Source organism: Sceloporus occidentalis, unplaced genomic scaffold (genome assembly GCF_023333645.1).
Source record: "Sceloporus occidentalis isolate IW3139 unplaced genomic scaffold, rSceOcc1.0.p SCAF_6, whole genome shotgun sequence".
Classification (NCBI taxonomy): domain Eukaryota; kingdom Metazoa; phylum Chordata; class Lepidosauria; order Squamata; family Phrynosomatidae; genus Sceloporus; species Sceloporus occidentalis.
The window spans coordinates 24,917,713-24,942,391 of record NW_028316986.1 but is presented as its reverse complement, the minus strand read 5'-3'; the positions used below and the strand labels follow the sequence as shown (position 1 = coordinate 24,942,391).

General features: G+C 41.2%; 1 protein-coding gene across 3 annotated transcripts in view; it reads left to right on the top strand.

The window, feature by feature from the left end:
* Positions 1–24,679, top strand: part of TTC7A (tetratricopeptide repeat domain 7A) — a 317,709-nt gene that overhangs the window by 125,922 nt on the left and 167,108 nt on the right. For all 3 annotated transcript variants that reach the window (XM_089529137.1, XM_089529136.1, XM_089529135.1), the window contains exons 13-15: positions 162–219; positions 10,071–10,143; positions 21,438–21,598. In XM_089529137.1, coding sequence (XP_089385263.1) covers positions 162–219; positions 10,071–10,143; positions 21,438–21,598 — 292 coding nt within the window. The remainder of the gene's footprint in view (positions 1–161; positions 220–10,070; positions 10,144–21,437; positions 21,599–24,679) is intronic.

The window sequence follows — 24,679 nt, the reverse complement described above, 5'->3', positions numbered from 1 at the left end:
TACTATTTCTAGCTTCCCCTTGCTTATGCTTCTCACATTCCGCATTCCTATATGTGTGTAGTGCTGCTTCAGAGCTTATGATCCCCCAAAAAGTGTGTGTGTGCAATTTTTCATGTCTAAATGTTTACAAAACTGTTATGTTTTTGTTTCTTTTATTGCAGCTACCTTGAAAAGCACACAAAACGACGTGCATCGGAAAGCACTCAGGACACTGGAAAGGTGAGAGGAACTGTATTGAGAGTTTTGTTGTTGCTGCTGTTGGTTTGTTTCTTCATATCAACCCCAAATTCTTCCTGTGCTTTACAATAAGTGTTAAGTTTCTGATGATTTCCCAAACCAGGTTTTGGTGCTTATGAGAAATAAATATATGGTAAGGAAAAAACGGTTTCTGCTTTTGCAGTCAATAAATGTTGTTGGGGCTTCCCTGTGTGCCAATCTGGAGTAGTTAGTTAGTTAAAGTTTATTGATTAGTCAATTGACTATATCAAAACAATTAGCAGTAAAAATGGTAAAATACGAGAAAACACAATGCATAAAATACAATGGGATTAGATATATTTGACTAAAATAAGATGACATATATATTAATTTAAATTAATAGTTGTCAATTGTTGTCTTATAATAAACTAAGGAATAATAAAATACAAAGCTGAACTATGTTTAAATAAGTTCATCTCCTTTTCATGCAACAACCTGGAGTATATGAATGTGTCGTTTTGGCATAGTTCCTTCTTGAGGGGGGATTTGGCTTTAAGTGACACACATTCCTAGACTCAGATGTAATATCTTCGTTACTGTGCTATTTAGATGTAATTGCTGTCCCGTATTACTCTTAAACTGTATTTATTTTTAGCCTTTTGACCTTTCCCCGCTGGCCATGGCTTGTTTCCTTGATATCTTAACTCTAGCTGGGAAGCTGATGGATTGCTAATTGAGTGTCATAGATGCCCACTGTTAGCCATCAGGGGGTGTTGTGAGAGTTTGGCTAGAAGGTCCTTGTACTGTATCTTGAACATACGGATGTCTCCCAGAATCAGAACAGCCTAGTAACACTGAAGCAGTACCTTGGCTGGAGACTGACACATAGATCTTGACATAGTTGAAGGTGATGTGAAAGAAGCACGATTGTCCATGATTTGTAATACCAATACTGCCTTATATCAGATCAGCTATTTGTCCATATGCTTAGTCTACCTGAATTGCCAGCAGCTCTCCAGATCATAACCTGAGGCCTGCTTTTTCTGAACGAATCGGTTTGCAGACCCATTTGATGCTTTGTAACTGATCTTTTTAATTCAGAAAATTTAGCTAGCCATGGTGACTCATGCTAGTCCAGAAAACATATTCAGGGGTAGCTGTGTTGGCCTGTAGCAAATTATAGCAACATCAAAAATCCACAAAGTAGGGATACCTTTATTGGCCAACCAAAATACACAAAATACATGTTGTAAATTTTTGGATTAGATTACTGAAGCATGCTCTTAAAGCCCCCCGCCCCCCCGGTCCCATTTAAGATTGTGCAAAAGCTGCACCAGGTAAGAATGTAACAGCTAGCCCAATTGTGGGGGATAGGTTATTGGATCCTATTACATCTGTACTTCATTTGTTACATTGATTGATTATTCATTTTTGTGGCCAATTCAGAGCATTGCTTTTGACCTTTAAACCCCTAAATAGCTTGGAGCACATTATCTAAAGGTATCACTAGATCTGTGTGAGCCTATCCAAGATTTAGGAACATTCACAAGAAATATTAGACTGTCAGGCTCTAAGAACAGGGCACACTTAGTGGTAGTCTTGTGATTTTGAACTTTGTCGCCAGGCAGATATATTTTACCTTATAATTGCTGTATTTAAAAACTGAAGTCTGGAGACTCTAGACTTTGTTCCAGTCTGAAACTGGAACTTGAAAAATATCTTTAACTGTGGGTTGTTGTTTTTTTGCAAAGGGATCTTGTGGCACTTTTGGGACTAACCGAGCAAAAAATGTAGCATAAACTTGTGTAGACTTGGTCTACTTCCTCAGACTCATGGAATGAACTGCTGCCCTGGGGAAACCTTTATAATCAGACTGTATGAATAGCCATAGAAATGCACAACTTGTGGGTATGGTGATGAGTGACAAGTTCAGTTTTAATTATGGTTGCTGAGTGATAAAGACAGGAGGAAACATGTTGCCTAGGTTCAAGGTAGGTGGATGACCATATGAATGGTGGAGGGAGTTTTGTAATGTGGTGTCTGCAGGCTGGAAAACAGAAAGGAGATAGGATAAACTAGCCAAGAGCATCCTCATGACAAAGTGAGACAATTTTCCATGATATTTTGAAAGTTGAATGAACACTAGTCACCACACTCCAGTCCTGTGAGGATATGAGCAAGAGAAGCTATCTGGGCAGAAACAGGACCAGGTATGTATGGAAGTGTCACTCAGTGGCAGAGCACATGCTTTGGTTATAAAAGGTACTAGGCTCATTCAAGCATGGTGTAGTGGTTTGACTGTTGGACTACAAGACCAGGGTTCGAATCCCCGCTTGAGCATAAAAACCCACTGGGTGAACTTGGGCAAGTCATACTCTTTCAGCCTCAGAGAATGGTGATGGCAAATATGCTCTGAGGAAACTTGCCAAGAAACACTTATGATTTAGGGTCACCATAAGTCAAAAATGACTTGGAGGCACATAGCAACGACAAGGTAGGAAACAGATTTCTGTGTGTGTGTGCAATGATCTTGACATGCCTTTTGTCTAAGACCTCATTCCCACTTACCATTTAAACTAGTTTGCGAATTGTGTTGACAATGGATGACTGAATCGATCGAGGCTGATGCTTAGTTCCCACTATGGAAGCAAATTTAGACATTAGACTATGTAGTTCCCACTAGTTCCTTTGTGCTCATAGGGGACCAGGTTTGCCAGGCTTGTAACCCCCCACTCCACATATGGTTGAACTCCAGTCCCATCAAAGAAGGGCTTTAGGAGGCAGAGCCTGGGAAGTGGGGCAAGGAATGCTCAAAATGGTCCTTTGGCTATGAGGGTAATCCTCCACTGGGCTCTGCCCTGGAAGGCCATGGTTCCTCCAGCCCTCCCAGCCCAGGCTTCCACTCTGGGGAGATGCGGGGAGGCCAGGAGAGAGAGAAGGCAACCCCCCCCAGCACTCTCTGGGGCCCAAATCCCACACTGTCAGAACCCAGAGGTGTCCCGAGGCGGAAGTAGGGACAGAAACAGCCATGCCGGAAAGGAGGGAGGGAAGTGGTGTCCAGCCTAGGCTGAGGTCGATAGAGGGATTCCCAGGGCTGTCTGCTGGGCACCAGATGAGCACCAGTGGGAGGGAAGGACGGTCCACCCTCTCAACCACCCTTCCTGCGACATCCACCTGATTGACAAAGTAGTTGGCAGAGTTAATGAAGTCACTCTGCTCCATGGCCAAGGCAGCTGCAGATGTCGTTGGGTGAGCAAGCATTTGATCAGTGGGATGCACGGTCTCCTGCTCGGGTGAGGCAGTGGAGGATGGTGGAGAGGTGATTTTCCAAAAGCAACTGAGGCCAGCTCCCAGTGAGTGTAACTTTGGCAGGATGCGATTCAGATCCATCGTTCACACTTGTTGAACATGCTTTCAAAAGAACTGCCAAAAAAAAAACCCTAGTGTTTGAAAAGAGCAGGGTTTTTTGGATGTGTCTCACTTCCAAGCAATTCCAAGCGATCACTGTCGCATCTGAAACCGTTTCCAATGGGGAAAGGCAAATTTACAGCAATCAGCAATTCGCTTTAAATCATAGTGGGAATGGGTTCTAAGAGAGGTTGTCCAGTTGTCACATTCATCTGAGAATCTAATGGTGCAGGAAACGGCTGTGATTCCCTGTTCCAATCAAATGCACAATCAATCAATAAATGCCCTCCAGCATTCTGGTAGCTTGCTGTTGGCTTCCACAAGGTGCTCATAGTGAATTATAAGCTCATAAGCAGTTTGGGCCCAGCATGCCCCATATTATTCTCATTCCTCTGAGACCTCAGAAAGTGCTCTCTCAACTGTGCTTTCTTGGAGCTGCTCACAGCAATTGTTGCTCACCTGTATGGAACTAACAGTGGCTGTATCTGCACTACAGAATTAATGCAGTTTGACACCGCTTCAACTACCAGGGCTCAATGCTAGGGAATTTCCTCTTTTGGACATCACAACCATTTGGAATTCAAGAGAATACAGGCTTGTTAAAGTTGACCTAGTGTGCTCTTGCATGCTGATCAATTGCTCCCATATGTAGTGGGAGTAGATAAATAAACCCTGGACCTTGTGTTTTGTTGGTCCTAACATGCAAACCCATCAGGAGCTGGCTCTCTGGCTCTAAGTTCTCTCAACAAGAAGAGGAATAATCCATGATTTATTTTAGGATTAATTATCTGACTTCTCAGAAGACAAACAAACCAGAGAGCTGGCTCCCTATAAGGAAAGACTTTTTATACATAGGAGCTTTCACTCTACACTTACTAGAGAGAATATTCTTCATGGACAAATTGTAAGTATTTTTAAAATGTTCATATGATGTTGATAATTTAATTGAAACTGGCAGTGTGCAACAAGATTATATATGCAAGTAGACTATTACCAATAACTACACCAAGGGTAGATTAAAAATGAATAGAGAATCTCTTTGGCTAACAATATAAAAGACTTCTAAGAACACAATGGTATATTGCTTGCCATTTAATATTGTTAATGTTTCTTTAAGATGACACATCTATAAATATTGGTATTTGATAAAGATGTTGTGTATGTATGTAACCTCAAGTTGCATGTCGAATTATGCTGACCCCATGAATTTCATAAGGTTTTCTTAGCCAAGGAATACTCAGAGGTGGTTTTGCCAGTTCCTTCCTCTGAAATGCAGCCTACAGGGCCTGAAATCTGTTAGCAGCCTCCCACCCAAGTACTAAGCAGGGCTGACCCTTCTTAGCTTCTGAGATTAGATAGGATCTGGTGCCTTTTAGGGTAGTTAGGGTAACCTGTGTTACTGGATATAAAAACTACCACCACCACCCAAGTGCTATATAAAAGAATCAGAAGTATAAATAACTGGTTGGATAGAAGTGATACATGTGAGAAAAATGTCCGTTGCAACATGACACAACCATGTAGGCAGAGGTTTTGCAATGGCTGAGGGCTGTAATTGAAGAGATTAAGACCAGTAAACTAGATGAAAAGATGGAAGGGCAGGGCTTCTCTATCTTCAGTATCCTATTGGAAAAGATGAACTTTGACTGATTGAGCTTGTTCAGGCTAGGGATGTGCACATCTATAAAGGCTGCCACAATACCATTATGAACATACCTAGATTGAGTTTTGTTTCTGGTTATGCCTGTTATGGCAGCCAATTTGTGAATTTCTCACAAATCTGAAGTGTTCTATCAGCCCCAGCCCCAGTCTGAATTAGACATTACTGAACTAGAGGTATTTTATTTGTTGCTGTGTGCCGTCAAGTAATTTCCAATTTACAGTGATCTTAATGTGAACCTATCATGGGGTTTTCTTGGCAAGATTTGATCAGAGGAGGTTTGTTCATGCTATCCTCTGAGGCTGAGAGAGTATGACTTGTCCAAAGTTTATTGTCCAAGAATTTGAACTCTGTTCTCCAGAGTGATCCAGCACTTAAACCACTACACCATGTTGGCCAGATGGACTAATGATCTGAATATAAGAAAATTCTTTATACCCTTAAGTAGTCCTCAGCACCACTCCTCTCATCTTTGATCAAGGCCCTTTCTTTAAATAATCAGACAACAGAATGCTATTTATAATATTTGCCAGTTTATCTGTCAGCCTGTTGTGGTATATCAATAAATATGCTTGATCATAGTCACTAAACATACTGTGGTACAGAGCGGATGGGTACGAAAGAGCAGCCCGAGTCCACTCTGGCTGCAAGCAGGTTGGGACTGTGCTGACTGCATAGCCTGCTCCCAAAGTGGGCTGCAGCCGCGGAACCCAACCTGTGCCACCAGGAGCCAAATTATCTCAGCTCCTTTTTGCTCTGGTCCACTTTGAAGGTGTGCATCGTTTGAACACTATGCCTCCAAAGTGACTGGAAGCCACTTCATTTGGCCTGTCTGTTCTGGACCTGTGTTTCTTAATGGATCCAAAATGTAAAATAGACTGTAGTAAGAGTTTGGACCCCATCCGTCAGTTACAGTCAAGTCGCCCCTCCTCCCACGAAAAACCATTGTAGACTTCTGTATTTTTGTTCAAGAATTCACATCTGTGAATGTTGACTTAACTTGACACCTATACATATGTTGACTGATCAGCAAACTTCAGAAAATCTGTAAGTTTGGTCCATTTAACATGGAACTTGATGTGAAACAAATTTTAAGGATTATGGGTTCTCTCTCTCTGGCTTTGCTTCACGAACAAAGATTCAGGAAGGACTTATCCCGCGCTTTGTACAAGTGCGTTGGTGACTAAAAAGGCCAATCCGGGACAAACAGGTCCGGTTGCAGAAAGCACAGCGGAAAGTCTCCTTGGGTGATGTTTCCGGGTTGTGGTTCTTTCTGTGTTGTCATTTCTCTTTAAGACTCGTTCGCCGTGAGCTTTCGAAAAAGGCTGCAGCATCGTGGATAGTGTGTCTCCATGCCTCCAGATGCGAGGCCAGGGCGGACCATTGTTGGTGATCAATTTGGCCAAGCCTGAGATGTTGTTTCAGGGAGTCCTTGTATCTCTTCTTTGGGGCGCCCCTCTTACGCTGACCCGTGGTGTTCACCATAGAATACTATTTTTGGGAGGCGATGGTCCTTCATCCTAGAAATGTGTCCTGCCCAGCGCAGCTGCGTCCTCAATAGCATGGCCTCAATGCTGGTGATCCCTGCTTGCTCAAGGACAGCAACATTCATCACATAGTCAGTCTGGGTTCTACTGGTTATTAAAATCATCAGTGGGGTCGTTCCCACTTACCTATAAAGTGGGTCATGATCCGAATTTAAGGTGCATCGTTCCCACTGAAGCTCGAATTTAATCTCCATTACCCCTCATTCATTCCCACAGCATCTCGAATTAGAATCGAATTAAAATGTTTAAACCGGATTATCAGCCTATAATTCGGTTTTAAAAAATAGGTTATAACGCGAGTTATTTTTGAAAGTGGGGTACGATTCGCTGTATCCGAATGGGAACGAAAGGGTGTCTGATTCTGGAACTTGGAGATGGGAGGAGCAGCGCCTAAAGGGCTGGCCTGGGGGTGTCACCCTCTTTGTTCTCTTTTGGCTTTGCCAGTGCCATTTTCTTCAATTCGCATAGACTTTACCCCGGTGGATTACAACCTCCCCTCTGCTCCTCATTCATAGACCGATGTGTGAGGAGAGACATTGAACGCCATTTTAAACTATTTTTTTCTTTTTTCACCTCTGCCTGAGCAGCAGATGGGCTTTGCAGGACATGCCTGCTTGATCACCCTCCAAACAGCCCAAGGAGCAATGGGGGAGGCAAAGCAATTTTGGGAAAGGAGGCTCCTTCCAGAGGAACTATGGGATGAGCATTGCAGGACATCCCTGCTTGATCGCCCCACAGACAGCCCAAGGAGCAATCGGGGAGGCAAAGCGATTTTGGGAAAGGAGGCTCCTTCCAGAGGAACTATGGGATGGGCTTTGCAGTACATGCTTGCTTTATCACCCTCCAAACAGCCCAAGGAGCAATGGGGGAGACAAAGCGATTTTGGGAGGCTCCTTCCAGAAGAACTATGAGATAGGCATTGCAGGACATCCCTGCTTGATCGCCCTCCAAACAGCCCAAGGAGCAATGGGGGAGGCAAAGCGATTTTGGGGAAAGAGGCTCCTTCCAGAGGAACTATGGGATGGGCTTTGCAGTACATGCCTGCTTTATCACCCTCCAAACAGCCCACAGAGCAATGGGGGAGGCAAAGCGATTTTGGGAAAGGAGGCTCCTTCCAGAGGAACTATGGGATGGGTATTGCAGGACATCCCTGCTTGATCGCCCTCCAAACAGCCCAAGGAGCAATGGGGGAGGCAAAGTGATTTTGGGGAATGGAGAGCCTGGACGCCCAGGGATCTGGGGGGGGGGGGGGTGATTGAGCCTTATCTTCTCTCGTCCCCAAAGATTCTCTCCCCAATAATGAAGCCCGCTGCCTTCTCCTCCATGATTCGATTTGCCAAGCCTCCTTCTAGTCTGGGGAAACACAACGGAAGAGCTTTGGATGCAGCTGATTTTCATTGGCTCCCCCCCCCCAAAAAAAACCCCAAAGACTTGTGACGTCTGAAACCTACGCACTTGATTGACAGCTTGTGGACACAAATGGGAACGGGGAGCAAGTTAATCCGCTTTAAAATAAAGCGATTTAAAATAAATGGAAACGAAAACAGGGTCTAAATGAATCGAGGTAATTTGCCCCTTTTGGTAATGGAAACGATAGAAAAAATTTGAATTATTCCCAGAACATAATCCGAATCAGAATCGCTCCAATATAATCCGTTTTATCTGCAAAGTGGGAACACCCCCAGTGACTTCATCAGCAGCATCAACCTGGGGAAAGCTGAGTAAATTTCCTAACATAGTTATTTTTATTTCTTCATCTTGCCCTTCCTCCTGGTTGGCAACTATGATACTTTGCACATTTTGGCCTTTCTTAATTATTGATGCAAATGTTGCTGAGCTCTCAGCTCTCAGAGTTTTAGATTACAACTCCCAGAATCCCCCAGCCAATGGCTATGCTGTCAGGAGATTCTATGAGTTGTAGTCAACTTTTCTAAACATGGGCGGGATACAAACCGCCATATAGTACGTATAGGATACGTACTAGGGTTAGGAAGGGGCGGTGCTTCCGCACCCCCCTAACCCTAGTACGTATCCTATACGTACAAGATGGCGGCGCCCCTTCCACATGGGCGCCGCCATCTTTACGTACTGGACGCATAGCGTCCAGACGTGTCGCGGCGCCTATGACGTCGTGAATGCGCCAGCGGCGCCTCGCGACGTCATAGAGGCGCCGCAAAAAGAAGCTCCGAAATGGAGCTTCTTTTTTGCTCCACGCGGGAGCTGCGCGGTTTGGCTGCTGCAGCTCCCACGCAGAGCAAACGGTGGCGGCGGGGAAGCGCCGCAAAGCGGCGGTTTGTATCCCGCCCTAGTTTCTCATAATAACTAAATGGAAACCCCATATTAAAAACATAATATAGAACAGAAGACCGATTTCAGAAAGGGATAGCAGTTGTGATATAGACTTTTATTATATCTTTGTTAACTTTCCTGAACCATCAGGATGGTCCTTATATGAAAAAGGGTGGTGGACAGAATGGACCTTTGGACTGATCCAGAAGAGCTCCCTTCTGTGCTGAATATAATTAATTAATTAATAATAATTTGTTTTATTTATATACCGCTATTCCAAAGATCATAGCGGTGAACAGCAAGTAAGCTAATTTGCCCCCAACAGTCTGGGTACTCATTTTAGCGACCTTGGAAGGATGCAAGCCTGAGTCAAGCTTGGGCCCTTTTGCTGGTCTTGAACTCACAACCTTGTGGTTTTGATTGAATGGCTGCAGTACAGGCATTTAACCACTGCGCCACCAGGGCTCCTAATGAGTTGACCAAAGCTAAATTGAGCTTTAAAGCAGAATAGACATCTAAATCCAGGGGTCCTTTCATACTACACAGCTGTAACACTGTGATTCTACTATAAATCCTGTGGCTGCATCCTAGGGAATGCTATGTTTGCAGTTTAGTGAGGCAGTAAAACTCTTTGGCTGAGAATTCTAAATGTGTGTGTGTATGTTGTGTGCCTTCAGTCATTTCTGAATTCCAAATACCTCTACCTAAACTGCAGATCCCATGATTCCATACAATGGGGCCATGGCAGTTAAAGTGGAATGATAGGGTTATAATTACATAGCATGAAAAGGCCCCATGTCTTCCTCAGTGCTCCCATTCACGAATCATAGGAATAGTCTCTTATGCTTGCTAAGTCTGGTATACTGTGGTTGTCCATAATATCTGACTTTCACTACTATTAGGGTAATTTCCTTGTATGGTCAGCTTTGTGGCAAAGCATAATGTGTAACAACATTTGTGTTTTGCAGAGCACATGATTTGGCACCTGAAGACCACCAAATTATCCTTTATGTCTCACTGCAACTTGCTCTTGTCCGGCAGGTAGGTATGAGGGCCAGTGACTGTAGAACAGCAGAAAGAAAAGGTTATATGGGGTACAGCCACCTTACAGGTGCAGCCTATGAAACTTTTCTTTGGGGATGTGTGTTTTTAACCTTCTGTCTTCATTTTGTTTTTAGCTACTGTATATATTTTTCTGATTTTCTTTACTTCACTTCTGCTCCAAAAACCTAGGGTCCCATATATGAAGTACTTTACCTTCTAAGTATTAAAATCTATTATCTTCATAAACCAACTTCTCTCATTCCCATCCTTTCCCTTTTCTCTCTTATCCTTCTCTCCTCTATTCCTTTCATCTATTCACTCTACTACACAAACTTTCTTCACTTACACTTGCCCTCTTCCACATACTAATACATTCTTTCTTCTTCACATTTCAAATCATTCTGACTAACTTTCAAAGACACACTACACTGACTAAACATACAATCAACTCCTACCCCTATCTATTCATCCAACATAAAACACATATCTTCCTATCTTGCACATGGGAATAATCTTTAACGTTTCATTTGTGATCCTTATTATCTATTTATTTGTTTACTACTGTCTGTATGCTACATCTTACTAAAAGCTTCTAAGAAAGGCTCTAGTTTCCTAATATTTCTTCATGGCCATTCTGTTAACTTGTTAACTTAAGTTCTAATCAACATTTTTTATTCTATCATGTTAGTTACTATTACTTAAAAGTATTTTAATCTATGAAGCCTTCTACACAAAGTTCCTTTTCTTCTTGATGCAGAAAAGTTATCATGCTTTCTCATTCTCTAAAGAAGTCCTCCATATTATCGTCATTTAATAGTCTAGTCAATTTGTCCATTTCGGCCAGTTCGTAATTTTTTTCTGTCCATTCTTTTACATCCGGGATGTTTTCTTCTTTCCATTTTCGTGCCAATACAATCCTTGCTGCAGTGATCAAATGAAAAATTATTCTACCATGGGTTTTCTCTAATTTGTGATCAATTATATTTAGTAGGTAAATTTCAGGTTTAAATTCCATTTTAATTTTTAGCAATGCAAGATTGTATTTGTGATTAGCAAGGTTTGTGTTATGTTTGTCTGTGTTTTGTAAGTCTAATAAAAATTTATTTAAAAAAAAAAAAACAACCTAGGGTCCCAGGAGTTACCCACAAATTGAATTAAATGAGGAAATGAATTTAGCTCAGTACGAAGCAGTGAGAGGGCCAGGGTAACTCTAGCTGGGAATAACTCCAGAGGCGAGTTCCAAATTGGTTTGTTTTTAAAAAGGAGAATTAACACACACGCAAAGCTCTCTCTCTCACACACACATGGAAGAACTAAAATACAAAAGGTGGTAGCAGACAAAGGATTTGCAATGGGCAATAAATATGTACCAGTTCCAGAAGCCAGGCTCAAATCTTGGGAAAGGCTGGGAGTTGAATGGACTTAGACTGTTGCTGCATGGCACAGATAGCAGTACTGAGGTGTCAAGCCTGAATCAGACAGAGTTTCTGCCTGATTCCAAACTGGACCAAAGTGGGAGTGCCCAAGTGGTCATATTTATTGGGCAAACTATGTCTTGAGGCAGTTTGAATGGATTTTCCGGAAATCCCAGAACAATGGGATTCCCTGCTGGCTGATGGTTTTAACTTCAGAGTTACAAAAGGAGCATGTTTGGTTGATGACAGTGACATTGATTTAATCATGCAGGGATAAAATCAGGACAACCCCAGGGAATTTGAGACAGGACAAGGTATGGGGAAATACAGTGGAGGCTAGCAGGGAGATTGGCTTATTGCATTAGGCTGACAGACTTCTTTGACTTTGACCTTCAAGATGAAACGCACATGGCAGGGGGTTGGGAAGAAGCAACACTTACACCCATTAAATTACATGGGCCCTTTCCACATGCCCTCAGGTCTCATGTCACCACTCATGGGAAGTTCACTTAAAGGTCATAATGACCTTTCCAGGATTAGACTGTTGGCCTCTATGTAACTGCTATTATAACAAAATATAAAAAAATATTTGTATTCCAAAATAACACGGGATATGCAGGGTGTGCTAACACTTGCTTTATGAAATGGCCTCTTATTAAGACCTTGCTTGTTTTTATTTATATTGACGTGTGCATCAGAAGCTAGAGAGTAAAGCGCACCCTTCCCTTACATGGGGGATCTGTTCTGGACACACACACCCCGTGTAAGGGAAATTTTGCGAATGCTAAAGCCCCATTGCAGTGTGGCGTGTGTTCCATGGGCGCACCTGCCATTGCCTTTTCCGGCAATAGCTGAAAACTGTGTATAGCATGCCCATGTATGACGCAGGCGCACTGTACTTCAGTACTTGTAAAGGCCCATAAATATACAATCCAGGTTGGATTTTTTGCCAGCTTTCAAGGTCTATAATTACAACCTGGAATTATCTTGCATAGCTATGTGGCCTTATTTGTGCAGGGAAAAAAAACTAAGTGGATGTGGAATGATCATTTTCACAAGGAGATGCTGTGATGTTATTATGTAATGGTGCCTGTTTCACAACAGAATATATAGGAATGATAGATGTACATTATGCCCTAGGCCGTATTGGTACCTGTTGCTTATTGCAGCTCTCTGGCTGGTGCCCTGTTATGCATCTTTGCAATTCATTAACAAGTAGCTTCTCTTTTTAACTGGGTTTAATTTTCTAAAATAATTTTATGAGTCTTAGGAGCAGAGAAAAGGAACTTTGCAACAGTTACTTACACATTTTTTGTTTCTTCTAATAAATAAACCAATTACCATTGAGAGGATCTTCTAGAGAATTTACTTAAGAGGGGTGCAATTAAACTTGCTCTCATCTTTGTAAAAATTACAAAAGAACAATATATGAGATGGGGCTCTACTAGTCTCTCTCCACATGAACAAATACATTTTTTTAAATGAGGAATTCCCTGAACATGACCATCCAGCACAGCAGAAGGGATGATATTATGGAGACCCTATGAATGAGAGACCTCCAAGTCACCCTGTCATTAGAAGCCCTGCTCAGGTCTTGCTACTTAGTTATGGATGTGTAAAGTTATGCACTATTGACCACAGTGTAGAATCTATGGTAATCTCTTTTCTCAAGCATCTTTACAGAAGATTAAAACAACTGGGGAAGGTTTTAGGGTATGGATGGGCAACTTTTGTGGATTCAGAGTATGTGTCCCCCCCCCCCCCCGGGGACCTTAGAAGCCTGACCCCTCACAGCAATCCCCCCACCCCTTTCTCTCCCTTTCATCACAGTATTGCTATATTGCCATATTCAGGGACTATTTTAGGTCTAGGAGAAAGTTTTTTTCAAACCAAAAAGCAAATCATGCATTGACTTGAGGATTTTTGCTTTTTAAAAGAAGGGGCTATTAGGGGACCCAGAGGCCTCAAAAACAGCCTTGGTGGCACATTTTTCCTGCTCTTGTTAAATAATACTGCAGGCACACACAGATTTTTTCAGAGTTTCAAAAAGAAGTAACAACAACAACTTTATTTATACGTTGCCTTTTCTCCAAAAACAGGACCCAGTGTGGCATACAAATGAACATAAGAGCAATGTAGTTAAATCAAATATATATAAAAATTATTTTAGGCTACAAAAGTCAAAATCCTCCAGTAGGCATTCTGGCTGGGGATACTGGGAGTAACTTTTTTCACCTCTCTCTTATCCCATCCAGTGACCCTTAATACAACTTTCATTTTATAATCCCTGGACTAGAAATTGTTTGAAGGAATTTCTTAAAGGGTTTGGGTTGGGGGAAGCTTTTTAAGCACAATTCTCCATTTAAGTAAATCTGGAAATTTAGTATGTTCAACACTTGCAAGTCTTGTTAATTGTTATAATGGTTCTACTAGAGAGTAGATTTTTGGCCAGGAAGGGATAGGCTGCCTAAACTCAGTTTTAGGTATGCAGAATGAGAATCATGCTTACCTGTGCATGAGCTGCTATTTATCTTTGTAAAAATATTTTAAAGAGGAAAAAAACCTAAATTCAGTCAAAGATATATGAATACAGAAAACCATTCAATATCAGGTTCTGTGAGCAATGCTGATTGGTGTGAGCTGGACTCTTCTGTGGTTGCCCTATTTCCCTCTATTTAATAGGATATAAATCTTTAAAGCATGCTTGGAGTGTGTTGCTGATACCCGAGACATATTTATTTTTAGGCCTCTAAAATATCATCTTCTGCTTTTGCCAAAGTGGCTCATGATAAACTTTTTGGTAATGCATTTTTAATATCCTTAATAATTTAAACTATCTAATGTATTCTCTTTCTGATTAACTGAAGGCTAAATGATACTACTAATGTACCTGGCAGATTATATTAACCAGAGAGTACCACGATTAAGGCTTTCAGCAGCCAATTTGGTAGCTACTGAAATAGGATGCACAGTTCCAGGGTGACTTGTAAACTGCCCTAATGGTGGCAAATGGTGTAACTAGTGCTTGCTATGTTCAGTACCTTCAGTTAAAGAGTCTGCACCTTAGTGAATTGCCTTTAAACACTGTTGCCCAGCTCTGTTCTTCAGTGAACTGTTTCTGCTCAGCCAGGCAATTTAGGCTGCATCCGCACCCACAAAACTACAGATTTCAGAATTCCATAGCATTGAGTCATGGCAGTTAAAGTATTGTCAAACTACTTTATTTCTTTGATGTGAATAACACCTTCATTTGCCATCCCCCTAACACACACACTTAAAAAGAATGTTTTAACCTGTGTTTTGAAAAAGAGAAGGGAGGATAGTATATTGGGTCTGTCTAGTGGAGAGAGTTCTCTAATTTCAGGGGCCATATCACTAGTTCTTTCCAACCTCTGGACCAGGTGAAGTTCACAGCAGCACTTAATATAATAAGTTAAACAACTGGGCAGCCTTATAGATAAACAAGTTTAGATATCCTGTCCTGGGCCGAGACGTTTAGGACTTGAAGAGTGGTTTTGGTTTGGTCTTTGCTTGGCAACTTCAATTTAGTTTGGAAACCAGCCAACGAAGCCACCAGAAGCCTATAAGAAGAACATGGGAAGGACATGAAAGGTCTAACCCTCTGCTGATGTTATTCTAGTGCAGAGGTTCCCAACCTTTTTGACTCGCAGAGCCCTTATTTCTATGGCAGAGCCTCTAAGAGGCTGACCCTACGTCTTACAAGTTGATGGTGTTTAGGAGTATATATGGGAATATATTCTTATTCTTTAATTTCATTCAATTTTTATTTCTTTCATTTTCCTGGAGCAGCCGCGGGGCACCTTGGAGCACAGGTTGGGAACTCCTGCTCTAGTGTATTAGAGGTGTATTCCCTCCATTACTGGAGGTAACAGATAACTATGGCGGGTTACAAACCGCCATGAAGGTACGCGCGGAGCACGTACTAGGGTTAGGGAGGTGCGGTGCTTCCGCACCTCCCTAACCCTAATACGCACTCTGTGCGTAAAAAATGACGGCAACCGTTCCAGACGGCCGCCGTCATGAGGAAAAGTGGCGGATCGGGGCCTCAGCGGCTGCCATTCTGGCAGCTGAGGCCCCGATACACCGGGGAAAGGGGCGGGTGCAGCCCGCCCCAAATGGGCGGTCTATAACCCGCCTATGATGACAAGGAGCTATCAACAGCCTAATCCTTTTTATTTCATTCAATCAACCATGCAGTGTTTAGTATTATTTCTACCATAACTATATGCAGACCACTTTATGATCTTGGCAAACTCCAGTGGACCCCTGAATATTATCCAGAGGACCACTGCTATTCCCATTTTATAGATAAAGAACTGAGGCTAAGAAGTTTAGTGGGGATTTGAGCTCAGGTTACCACACTTTTTGGGGTGTGTTTTATTTTCTTTTAACAGCCATGTAAGTGGCAAAAATGTACTTGGTATGACACATGTTTTGATTACTTTCATTGCATATTATGGCCTTCTTTCCATGTTAACTTTTTCCTACTGAAAATCTACTTCTGTGTAGGAAAGAGAATTAAAGTCCAGTCTCTGGTCATATGTTTGTTATCTTAGCTCTCCTCTCTCCCCTTTCACCACTGAAATGCTCCTGTGAGCAAATGCGGACGTGCGTGTCCTCTTAGAATATCATCTTTAAGTGATCTGTCCTATGTTAAGGTCTCCTTCAATAACAAATGGGGAAGATTTCCTAGGAGAATGTACTTTCAGCCTCCGAAAGATAGAATTTCAGGTCTCACTGCAGTGAAGGTGGCTTTGTATTCATTATAAATGTCAAGGCTTCTTCCCTTTGGAAACTTGATTCTAAAGTTATTGAACAAAAGGAGTTATCAAGGCAGTTTTGCTTAGTAGCTAACAAATACTTGAAGTGTTCTAAGGGCGGCAATCCTGTGCACACCTGGATATAAGCCCCATTAAACATACCTGGGCTTTCTTCTGAGTAAACATGTGGCTTCAGATTAATTTTTATCTTGGCCTGTGATTATGAGCAGTCATATAGATTCATAGAGTTGGAAGAGACCTTCAAGGGTCATCAAGTGCAACCCCATGCTGCCATGCAGGAATATACAATCCAAGCACCCCCAACAGATGGCCATCCAGCCTCTATTTAAAAACCTCCAAAGAAAAAGACTCCATCACCTTCCGAAGGGGTATGTTCCACTGTTGAACAGCCCTTATGGCCAGGAAGTTCTTAATGTTTAGGTGGAATCTCTTTTCCTGTAGTTTTTATGTGCATCCATCCCATTGTATGTGATCCAAGCAACTTACCTGGTGTTATATTTCTATGCTGCTTTTCCTTTGGGTTGCTTGAAGCAGCTGATGTAGATTTCCTGAGAATCCTCCCACTAAGGTATGGTTCAGGGGTTAACCTTCTTTGCTTCTGCTGCAAATTTTATGTGTCCTGGTCCACTGCATCACTCTGGGCTCAGAACAGTTTGAAAGCATGGGATGCTGACTTGTCAAACCTCAATAGGTGTCAACTGTTTTTATGTATGCTTGTGAAATCCCTGTAAGCTCCTCTGAGTTTCTGGAAGGAAGAGCAGAACAACTGAAGAAAGATTCCCAAGAGCTGAAATAAAAAGTAGGGAGCAAAATTTCCTATGCCTCAATGTCCCACCTCCATCTCTGATTTTAATGGTTATCATCTCAGTCAGGTCAATGTACATTCCATATAAGTTGCCTTGGCATTAGGCAAAGCATTCTTTAGATGGGTTGTCCCTCCCACTTCAAGGTGACCAGATGTCATTATTATTATTATTATTATTATTATTATTATTATTATTTATTAACCTTTATTTATAAAGCCCTGTAAATTTACACAGTGTCATCACTGCAAAGGTAGACAAGGCTCCGCAAAATGCAGGATATTACAAAACAAAAGCTAAAACGCAGTATAAATGCAGATTCATGATTCTTAGTCATGCTCAAATTGGAGGACAGTTTGAAATTACCCCAGGACAGAAGGTTGAAATGTAGGACATGTCCTGGATAAGGAGGACATCTTGTCACCTGGTCCCACTTGCTCTAATAGGCAGGAAAGGTAGACCTTTTGGGTGTCTCCCCCAGCATACCTCAGAAAGATCAGCCTTATGTGCTGATAGAACATGTATTCTCTTTGCTCCAGAACAATCCTGCTGTTAACTTCCCCACTTCAGTTCCTTCTCCTCTATCTTTCCTTCTTTGGTTCTTAAAACAACAAGCAAACACCTCCTCTCTGTAAATATTTCCACCTCCTTTTGCCATCTTCATCCCTTCCAGGGTCCAGGTTATTTGAAGGACTGTATTCTGAGAGAGCCAGTGTGGCGTAGTGCTTTGAGTCTTGGACTGTGACTCTGGAAACCAGGATTCAATTCCCTGCTTGGCCATGGAAGACCACTCAGAAACCTTGCGCAGGTCACAAACTCTCAGCCTCAGGGGAAGGCAATGGTAAATCCTGCCAAGAAAACCTTATGATAGGTTTGACTTAGGGTCGCCATAATTCGGAAACAACTTGAAGGCACACAACAGCCAAAAAATCTCCCTTATGAACCAGTCCATGCTCTGAGGTCTGCTAGGGAGGCCCATCTCTGTGTCCCATCATCCTATATCTAATGAAAACACTGGAGAGGGCATTCTCAGTGGCTGCTCCCAGCCTCTGGGACTCTCTCCCAAGAGAAATTAGTCTGGTACCCTCTCTACTTTCTTTTTGCAGACAAACAAAACCTTTTCTATCCCAACAGGCTTTTTCTGAATATATAATTAATAATATATGTTTTTAGTGTTGTTACTAAAATGTGCAGCAAAAATTCACCACCCAGTCAGGCCACAATCCTTGGGCTTCAAAGGCCATTCATTCAATCACCTTCTTTAAAAGGGGGATATTAGAATTGGGTCGTTGTTCCAGGAAGATCCTTTTTTTTTTTTTTTTTAAATTTTATTATTAAAACAGTTGTGTATTGTACATAAATAAGTTTACAATCAACTACATAATAAATAAACATCATACAAAACATCAAACAAGTAAACATAGAAAGAAAAAAAAAAACAAAAAAAAATCCAAAAAAAAACCACCATCTCATTCTTATACATTCATAATAATTTGCCGGAGGAAAACCTTCTTAAATTTTATACCAACCCTCTTACCTAGGTAAGGTAACAGGAAGATCCTTTTGAGGAGAAAGTGCACTGCAGCACCTGTACAGTGGCAAGCATTTTCCCCGGTATAAATGAGGTATTTACCACCCCTTGGATTCACTCAGTTACTTGTCCAAATCTGCTCCATTTTGTCAGCCAAGATGAGTGAGAGTCACAAACCTTCCAATGTCCCATATTGTCAGGGGCAATCCCAATTTATCTTCTATTGCCTTATGTTTTCAGCTGCTTTTAAAACGTCCCACTTTCTTCCTCTCTCATTTTCTTTTTTTGTCTCAGCTTACTTCAATGGCTGTGAATTGAATTGAAACTGCAAAAGCAGTTTGCATTCAGTTAACCCTGTTGTTGTTGTGTGCCTCCAAGTTGATTCTGACTTATGGCAACCCTAAGGTGAACCTATTATAGGAGATTATCAAAATGGGGGGGGGGGGAACCAAAGGATGGGAGTGAAGTGGTCAATCGTGCAAAAGACTATCATACACATCATGCTTATCCTGTCATTATCCTGTCAATGAAGTGGAATTGTCTTCTCACTTTTGAATAATGGGTTCAGTGACAGAATAATGCAAAATGACAGGGCAATTCTTCACTGACAGGATAATGACGGGATAAGCGTGATGTTATTTGATAGTCTTTCATACAAGAAGGACAGGAAAAGGATGTCCTTTTCCCCATGTGATAATCTCCACTGAGGTTTCTTGGCAAGTTTCTTCAGAGGAGGGTTGCCACTGCCAACCTCTCAGGCTAAGAGATTGTGACTTGCCCAAGTGTGTTTCCATGGCTGAGCTGGGATTTGAACCCTGGTCTTCCAGTGTCCTAGTCTAACTCACAGACCACTACACCATGCTGGCCCCTCAGTTAATCCAGTGGGAGTTAATTCAATTAACTTAGAAAGGATGCGGTGGAATCTTGTCCTTCCCAGTAGGCCCAGTCAAAAGCAAACTGCTGCAACCTATTGTGGTTTATGTGTTAATACCATATCGAATACACTCTAATGTTGCTTGGGCACAGGTGTCCATCTTTCATTTGTGATATGTTGGTGGGTGTGAGTCAAACTTATATATGGTCTGGTAGATTAATAAAAATGTTGCAGCAACTAAAACTGAACCCAAGAAGCCTGACAGATTGTACTCTGGAAACCTCCCCAGAGACTGTCATAACTTGTGGCATCAAGTTCTTGGCAAAAATCAAATCTGGGATAACAACCTCCCACAATCTATAAAACCTAGTAAAAACAAAAGAGATCTTTTGAATTGTTCTCGTGTTTGCTCTGGCAGCTGCAAAGAAGCAACAGCTTTATTTTACTTCACATATAGCAGGCTATAATCTAGGCATCTGCTTTGGAGAGTTGTTTAAGTGTGAGCTGGATTTTTAAAATGTATTCTTTTATATGATGCAAAGTATTCATCTGCATAGGCAATTATTTTCTGTTCCTGCTTTGCAAGTGAGTTCCCTCTGTTTCTTGCTATTGGGATTTTATTGATCCTGCCTTAGCTGATAATTTAGTTTAGGGACTTCTGTTTCACTTCTGTTTTGCTTTTTAAATCTTCTTTTGCTGTACTTTGCTATACCACACCAGATGGTTCTGAACAGAACTGAATTCAAGACTTGCTGTATATACTCATGTATAAGTCTAGAAATATTAGTCAAAAAATGACCCCCAAAAAACTGAGTTGACTTATCCATGGGTCAAAGTAAATGCTGTTCTTAAAATCTTATTTAAAAAGGAACTATCCTCTGGTAAAAGGCAAGAGTGTAATCTGCCCTGGAAGCACTGACCCCACTCTACTGTCTCATCCATCCAGTTTTTAGGTTAGTTATGCCTGCTGGAATTTTGTAAATCCTTTGGCATTGGTATCCTTTGCTTCATCCTTTAGATCCTTTGTTACATAATAATAATAATAATAATAATAATAATAATAATAATAATAATAATAATAATATAGTTTATTTATACCTCCCGCCTCTCCCACGGATCGGGATTACAACCTTAAAGGACACTTAGTACAATTTACAATAAATACAACAATAAAATACTAACACTGAATTTACCAAGAATTCCTATTAGTTCTCTAAAAATTACAATTTGTCCATTAGCCAACAATTAGAGTCAAGGAAGAACAGTCGTCATAGCCTTTTTATATGGAATTCAGTGGATAAGCCCGCCGGAAGAGATCCGTTTTGATTGCCTTCTTAAAGGCCTCTAAGATAGTAATGAGATGGATCTCTTCTGGTAGGTCATTCCATAATCTTGGGGCCACGGCAGTGAATGCCTTATGTGAAGTTGTCATTAGCCTGGTATTATAATATTCTAGTAAGAACTTTCCAGATGTTCTAAGTGTGCGGGGCGGATTATGTAGGGAGAAGCGCTCCCGCAAGTAACTCAGGCCCAAGCCATGTAGGGCTTTAAAGGTAATAACCAACACCTTGTATTGCACCCGGAAGCTAATTGGCAGCCAGTGAAGAGATTTCAGTATTGGTGTTATATGGTCAAACCTAGATGTTCTGGTGATCAATCTGGCTGCTGCATTTTGAACCAATTGAAGCTTCCGAATTTGGTACAAGGTTAGCCCCAAGTAGAGCTCGTTGGAAAACATTTGTTTACTAATGACTTATCCATGGGTCATATCAAAATCCATAGTTTTGGCCCCAAAACCTGCCCTGAGGTCGACTTGTAGTTGAATATACATGTAAGTGAGAGAAATCTTTCATTTTTATTTTCTAGATTTGTGATGCAATAGAACACCTCCAAGAAGCACTGAAACTCTGCAAGGATGATATGAATTCGCTTCATTTGCTGGCCCTCCTTTTTTCATCCCAAAAACACTATCAGCATGCTTTGGATGTGATCAACATGGCTCTTGCAGAGTATCCAGACTGCTTTAGGTAAGCAACATTGAGTAGACTTTTCACACTCTTAAGCATTTGAACACGTCTTGGGCAGAGATAAGGACATTGTGGCTCCCAGATGTTGTTGGATTCTAATTCCCATCATTTCCAGCATGCAAAAGGCCAGGGATGTTGGGGATTGTACCTCAATAACAGTAAGAAAGCCAGAGGTTTCCCATTTCTGATCTAGGGAAAGGGCAGCTCTTTTACCACTGAGAATCAGTAGGGAAGACTACTCATCTTGGATCAGTCATTCTCTTTGAGCCTAACGTACCTTGCAAGGTTGTTGTGTGAGGATAAAAGGATCCCCTATGACAACCCTCTAAACTGCACTGACTTACATATACCATGCATCCTCACTGCAGAAATAATGGCTGCCGTGGCTTAGTGTTATGGAATTCTGGGAACTGTAGTTTGTTGTGACACTAGAACTCTCTGACAGAGAAGGCTAAATGTCCCACAAAACTACAGTTCCCTGAATTCTATAGCATTGAGCCATGGCAGTTAAAGTAGTGTCAACCTGGATTATTTCTGCAGTGAGGATGCAGCCTATGAGCTCCTTGGAGGAAATGTGTGATATAAATGTAATAAATAATGCAGTATTTACTTAATGTATTATTTATTACATTTATAAAGTAATACATAATAAATGTAATAAATGATGTGCATTAATAATGGAGACGCCCTAGTCTGTTGAACTCCCCTCCTAGGGAGGCTTACTTTCATTCCATCGGCAGGGAAAGAGTTTTTATCCCGACAGACTTTTGAGAATTTAAGGTTAAACAAAAGGCTTTTAAGAATATGCTGTGCTGTTTTAATTCTCCTGCTTGTTCAACTGCTTTTTAATATTTTTTCATTGTTATGTTTAAGGTGGTTTTTAGCAATATTAATAGCTTAATTCAGTTTTAATGTTGCCTTTTGTATCTTTTAACTATATTGCACTTTTTAGTTTAAAAAGAAGAAAAGGATGGGGAGAAATAGAAAAAAACAAAAATCTAGCAGCACTTTTAAGATACAATTATTTTTATTTTTCCATGAGCTTTCATAGATATCAACCCATTGCCTCAGTTGCAATACAGTTTTAGTTTGGAAACCTTGAGTCACAGTATTGAGGGGAGAGATAAAGATAATAATAATAATTTGGTAGGAGATACTACTTTTGGAAGAACACATGTTTTGTACATATGGTATCAAAGATACAATTGAAAGATTTTCTGATTAAATGGCTGGTTGTTTCCAGAGGCAAGCTAGAACATATTTTCAACAGGAAAAAATATAGTACTTTAGTTATAGTTTGGTAATCTGGGATATTATCATGTGCATGGGCACTTTTGCTATTTTGTGAATATTAAGGAGTATATATGACTGCTTCTTCATATTGATAAAGCCACATCCAGAATGATGGTGTGAAATGAGATGCAGGCTTGGCCCTGGCTGGTTGCAAGAAAGACTGGATTTTGTTGGGTGCTGCTCACAGCCTCAGATTAATACAGATGAAGAAAATAATCTCTACAGGAGAATCTGATTGGCCCTTGGTCACTCTTGACCCTTTTATAGAGTGTGATGTGAGTGAACTGGACTCTATACTCCTCATGCTTGGGCTACTTGAGCTCCTCTGCCATGGGAAGTGTGTATTACAATCCTCTTTAATTACACGAGCACCTGCTACTTCTCAAATATTACAGAATTGCACATTTACCCCTTCTGATCATGTATCTGGCTTTCTCTCCACATACGTTTAAAAGATTAAGACTTTAGTACTCTACACAATTTCTTGAGAGCAGGCTCCCTTGAACTCAGAGGGGCTAACCTCAGAGTAGACATGCACAGGATTGTATTGCCAATTTCAATTTAGATTTTCTTGATTTAGGAAGTGCAATAACACCCAAAATCCACAAAACAGTGATACCTTTATTGTTGTTGTTGTTTTGTTGTGTGCCTTCAAGTCATTTCCAACTTATGGCGACCCTAAGGTGAAGCTATCGCAGGGTTTTCTTGACAAGTTTCTTCAGGGGGTTTTGCTATTGCCATCCTCTGAGTCTGAGAGAGTGCAACGTGCCCAAGGTCATCCAGTGGGTCTATGTGGCTGAGCTAGGATTCAAACTCTGGTCTCCAGGATCATAGTCCAACACTCAAACCACTGCACCATGGTTGGTCAGCAGAAAACAGTGATACCTTTATTGGACCAACCAAAATGCATAAAATACATGTTTCAAGCTTTGAAGCTCTACCGGCTTCTTCATCGGGCAAAATCAAACAGGAGGAAAAAATTTTTGGAAGATGTTAGTCACAGGCCTACATTTTGTCAAGATATTTTTGGTGTAGTCCTGAGATATTCTAGATCTCAAAGGAAGAACTTTTTGTATTGTTAATGGAATTTAAATTTTATTATTTTAAAATACTTTGTCTCCAGTACTACATGGCCAGAAGGAAGAATGGCTTGCCTGCATAGATATCCCTCCATACCATTTTAACTCAGAACAACACAAGAACATCTTGATAAACTGTAGTCCTGTGACTAACATTGTCAACAATGTTTTCTCATGTATGCTTTTAAACACCTTTGCATGATGAAGAAGCCAGTGGTGCTTCAAAACTTTGCAACTTGTATTTTATGCATTTTGGTTGTTCCAATAAAGGTATCACTGTTTTGTGGATTTTGCATGTTACAGTATTACACTTTGCTATATGGTGAGCACAGCAACCTCTAGGTTAAAAAAAACAAGAACAACAGATATAAAGGTATGTGCTTTCATTGTTATTCCATAATACAGAAAGAACCTGGAGGTCTTTAAACAGAGGCTGGATGGCCATCTGTCAGGGATGCTTTGATTTGGATTTCCTGCATGGCAGGGGGTTGGACTGGATGGCCCTTGCGGTCTCTTCCAATTCTATGATTCTATGACAAGCATACTATCTAACAAAAATTTGGTGAAATCAAGGTTTGTACATGAATGGCAGCAATCCTAGATGACTTGTGAATCTCAGATGATTCCCCACATGAGATAGATAAAGAGAGAGAGAGAGAGTGCGATCTTCTCCATGTTCAGAGTGTACAGCAATCACATTTACATTTTA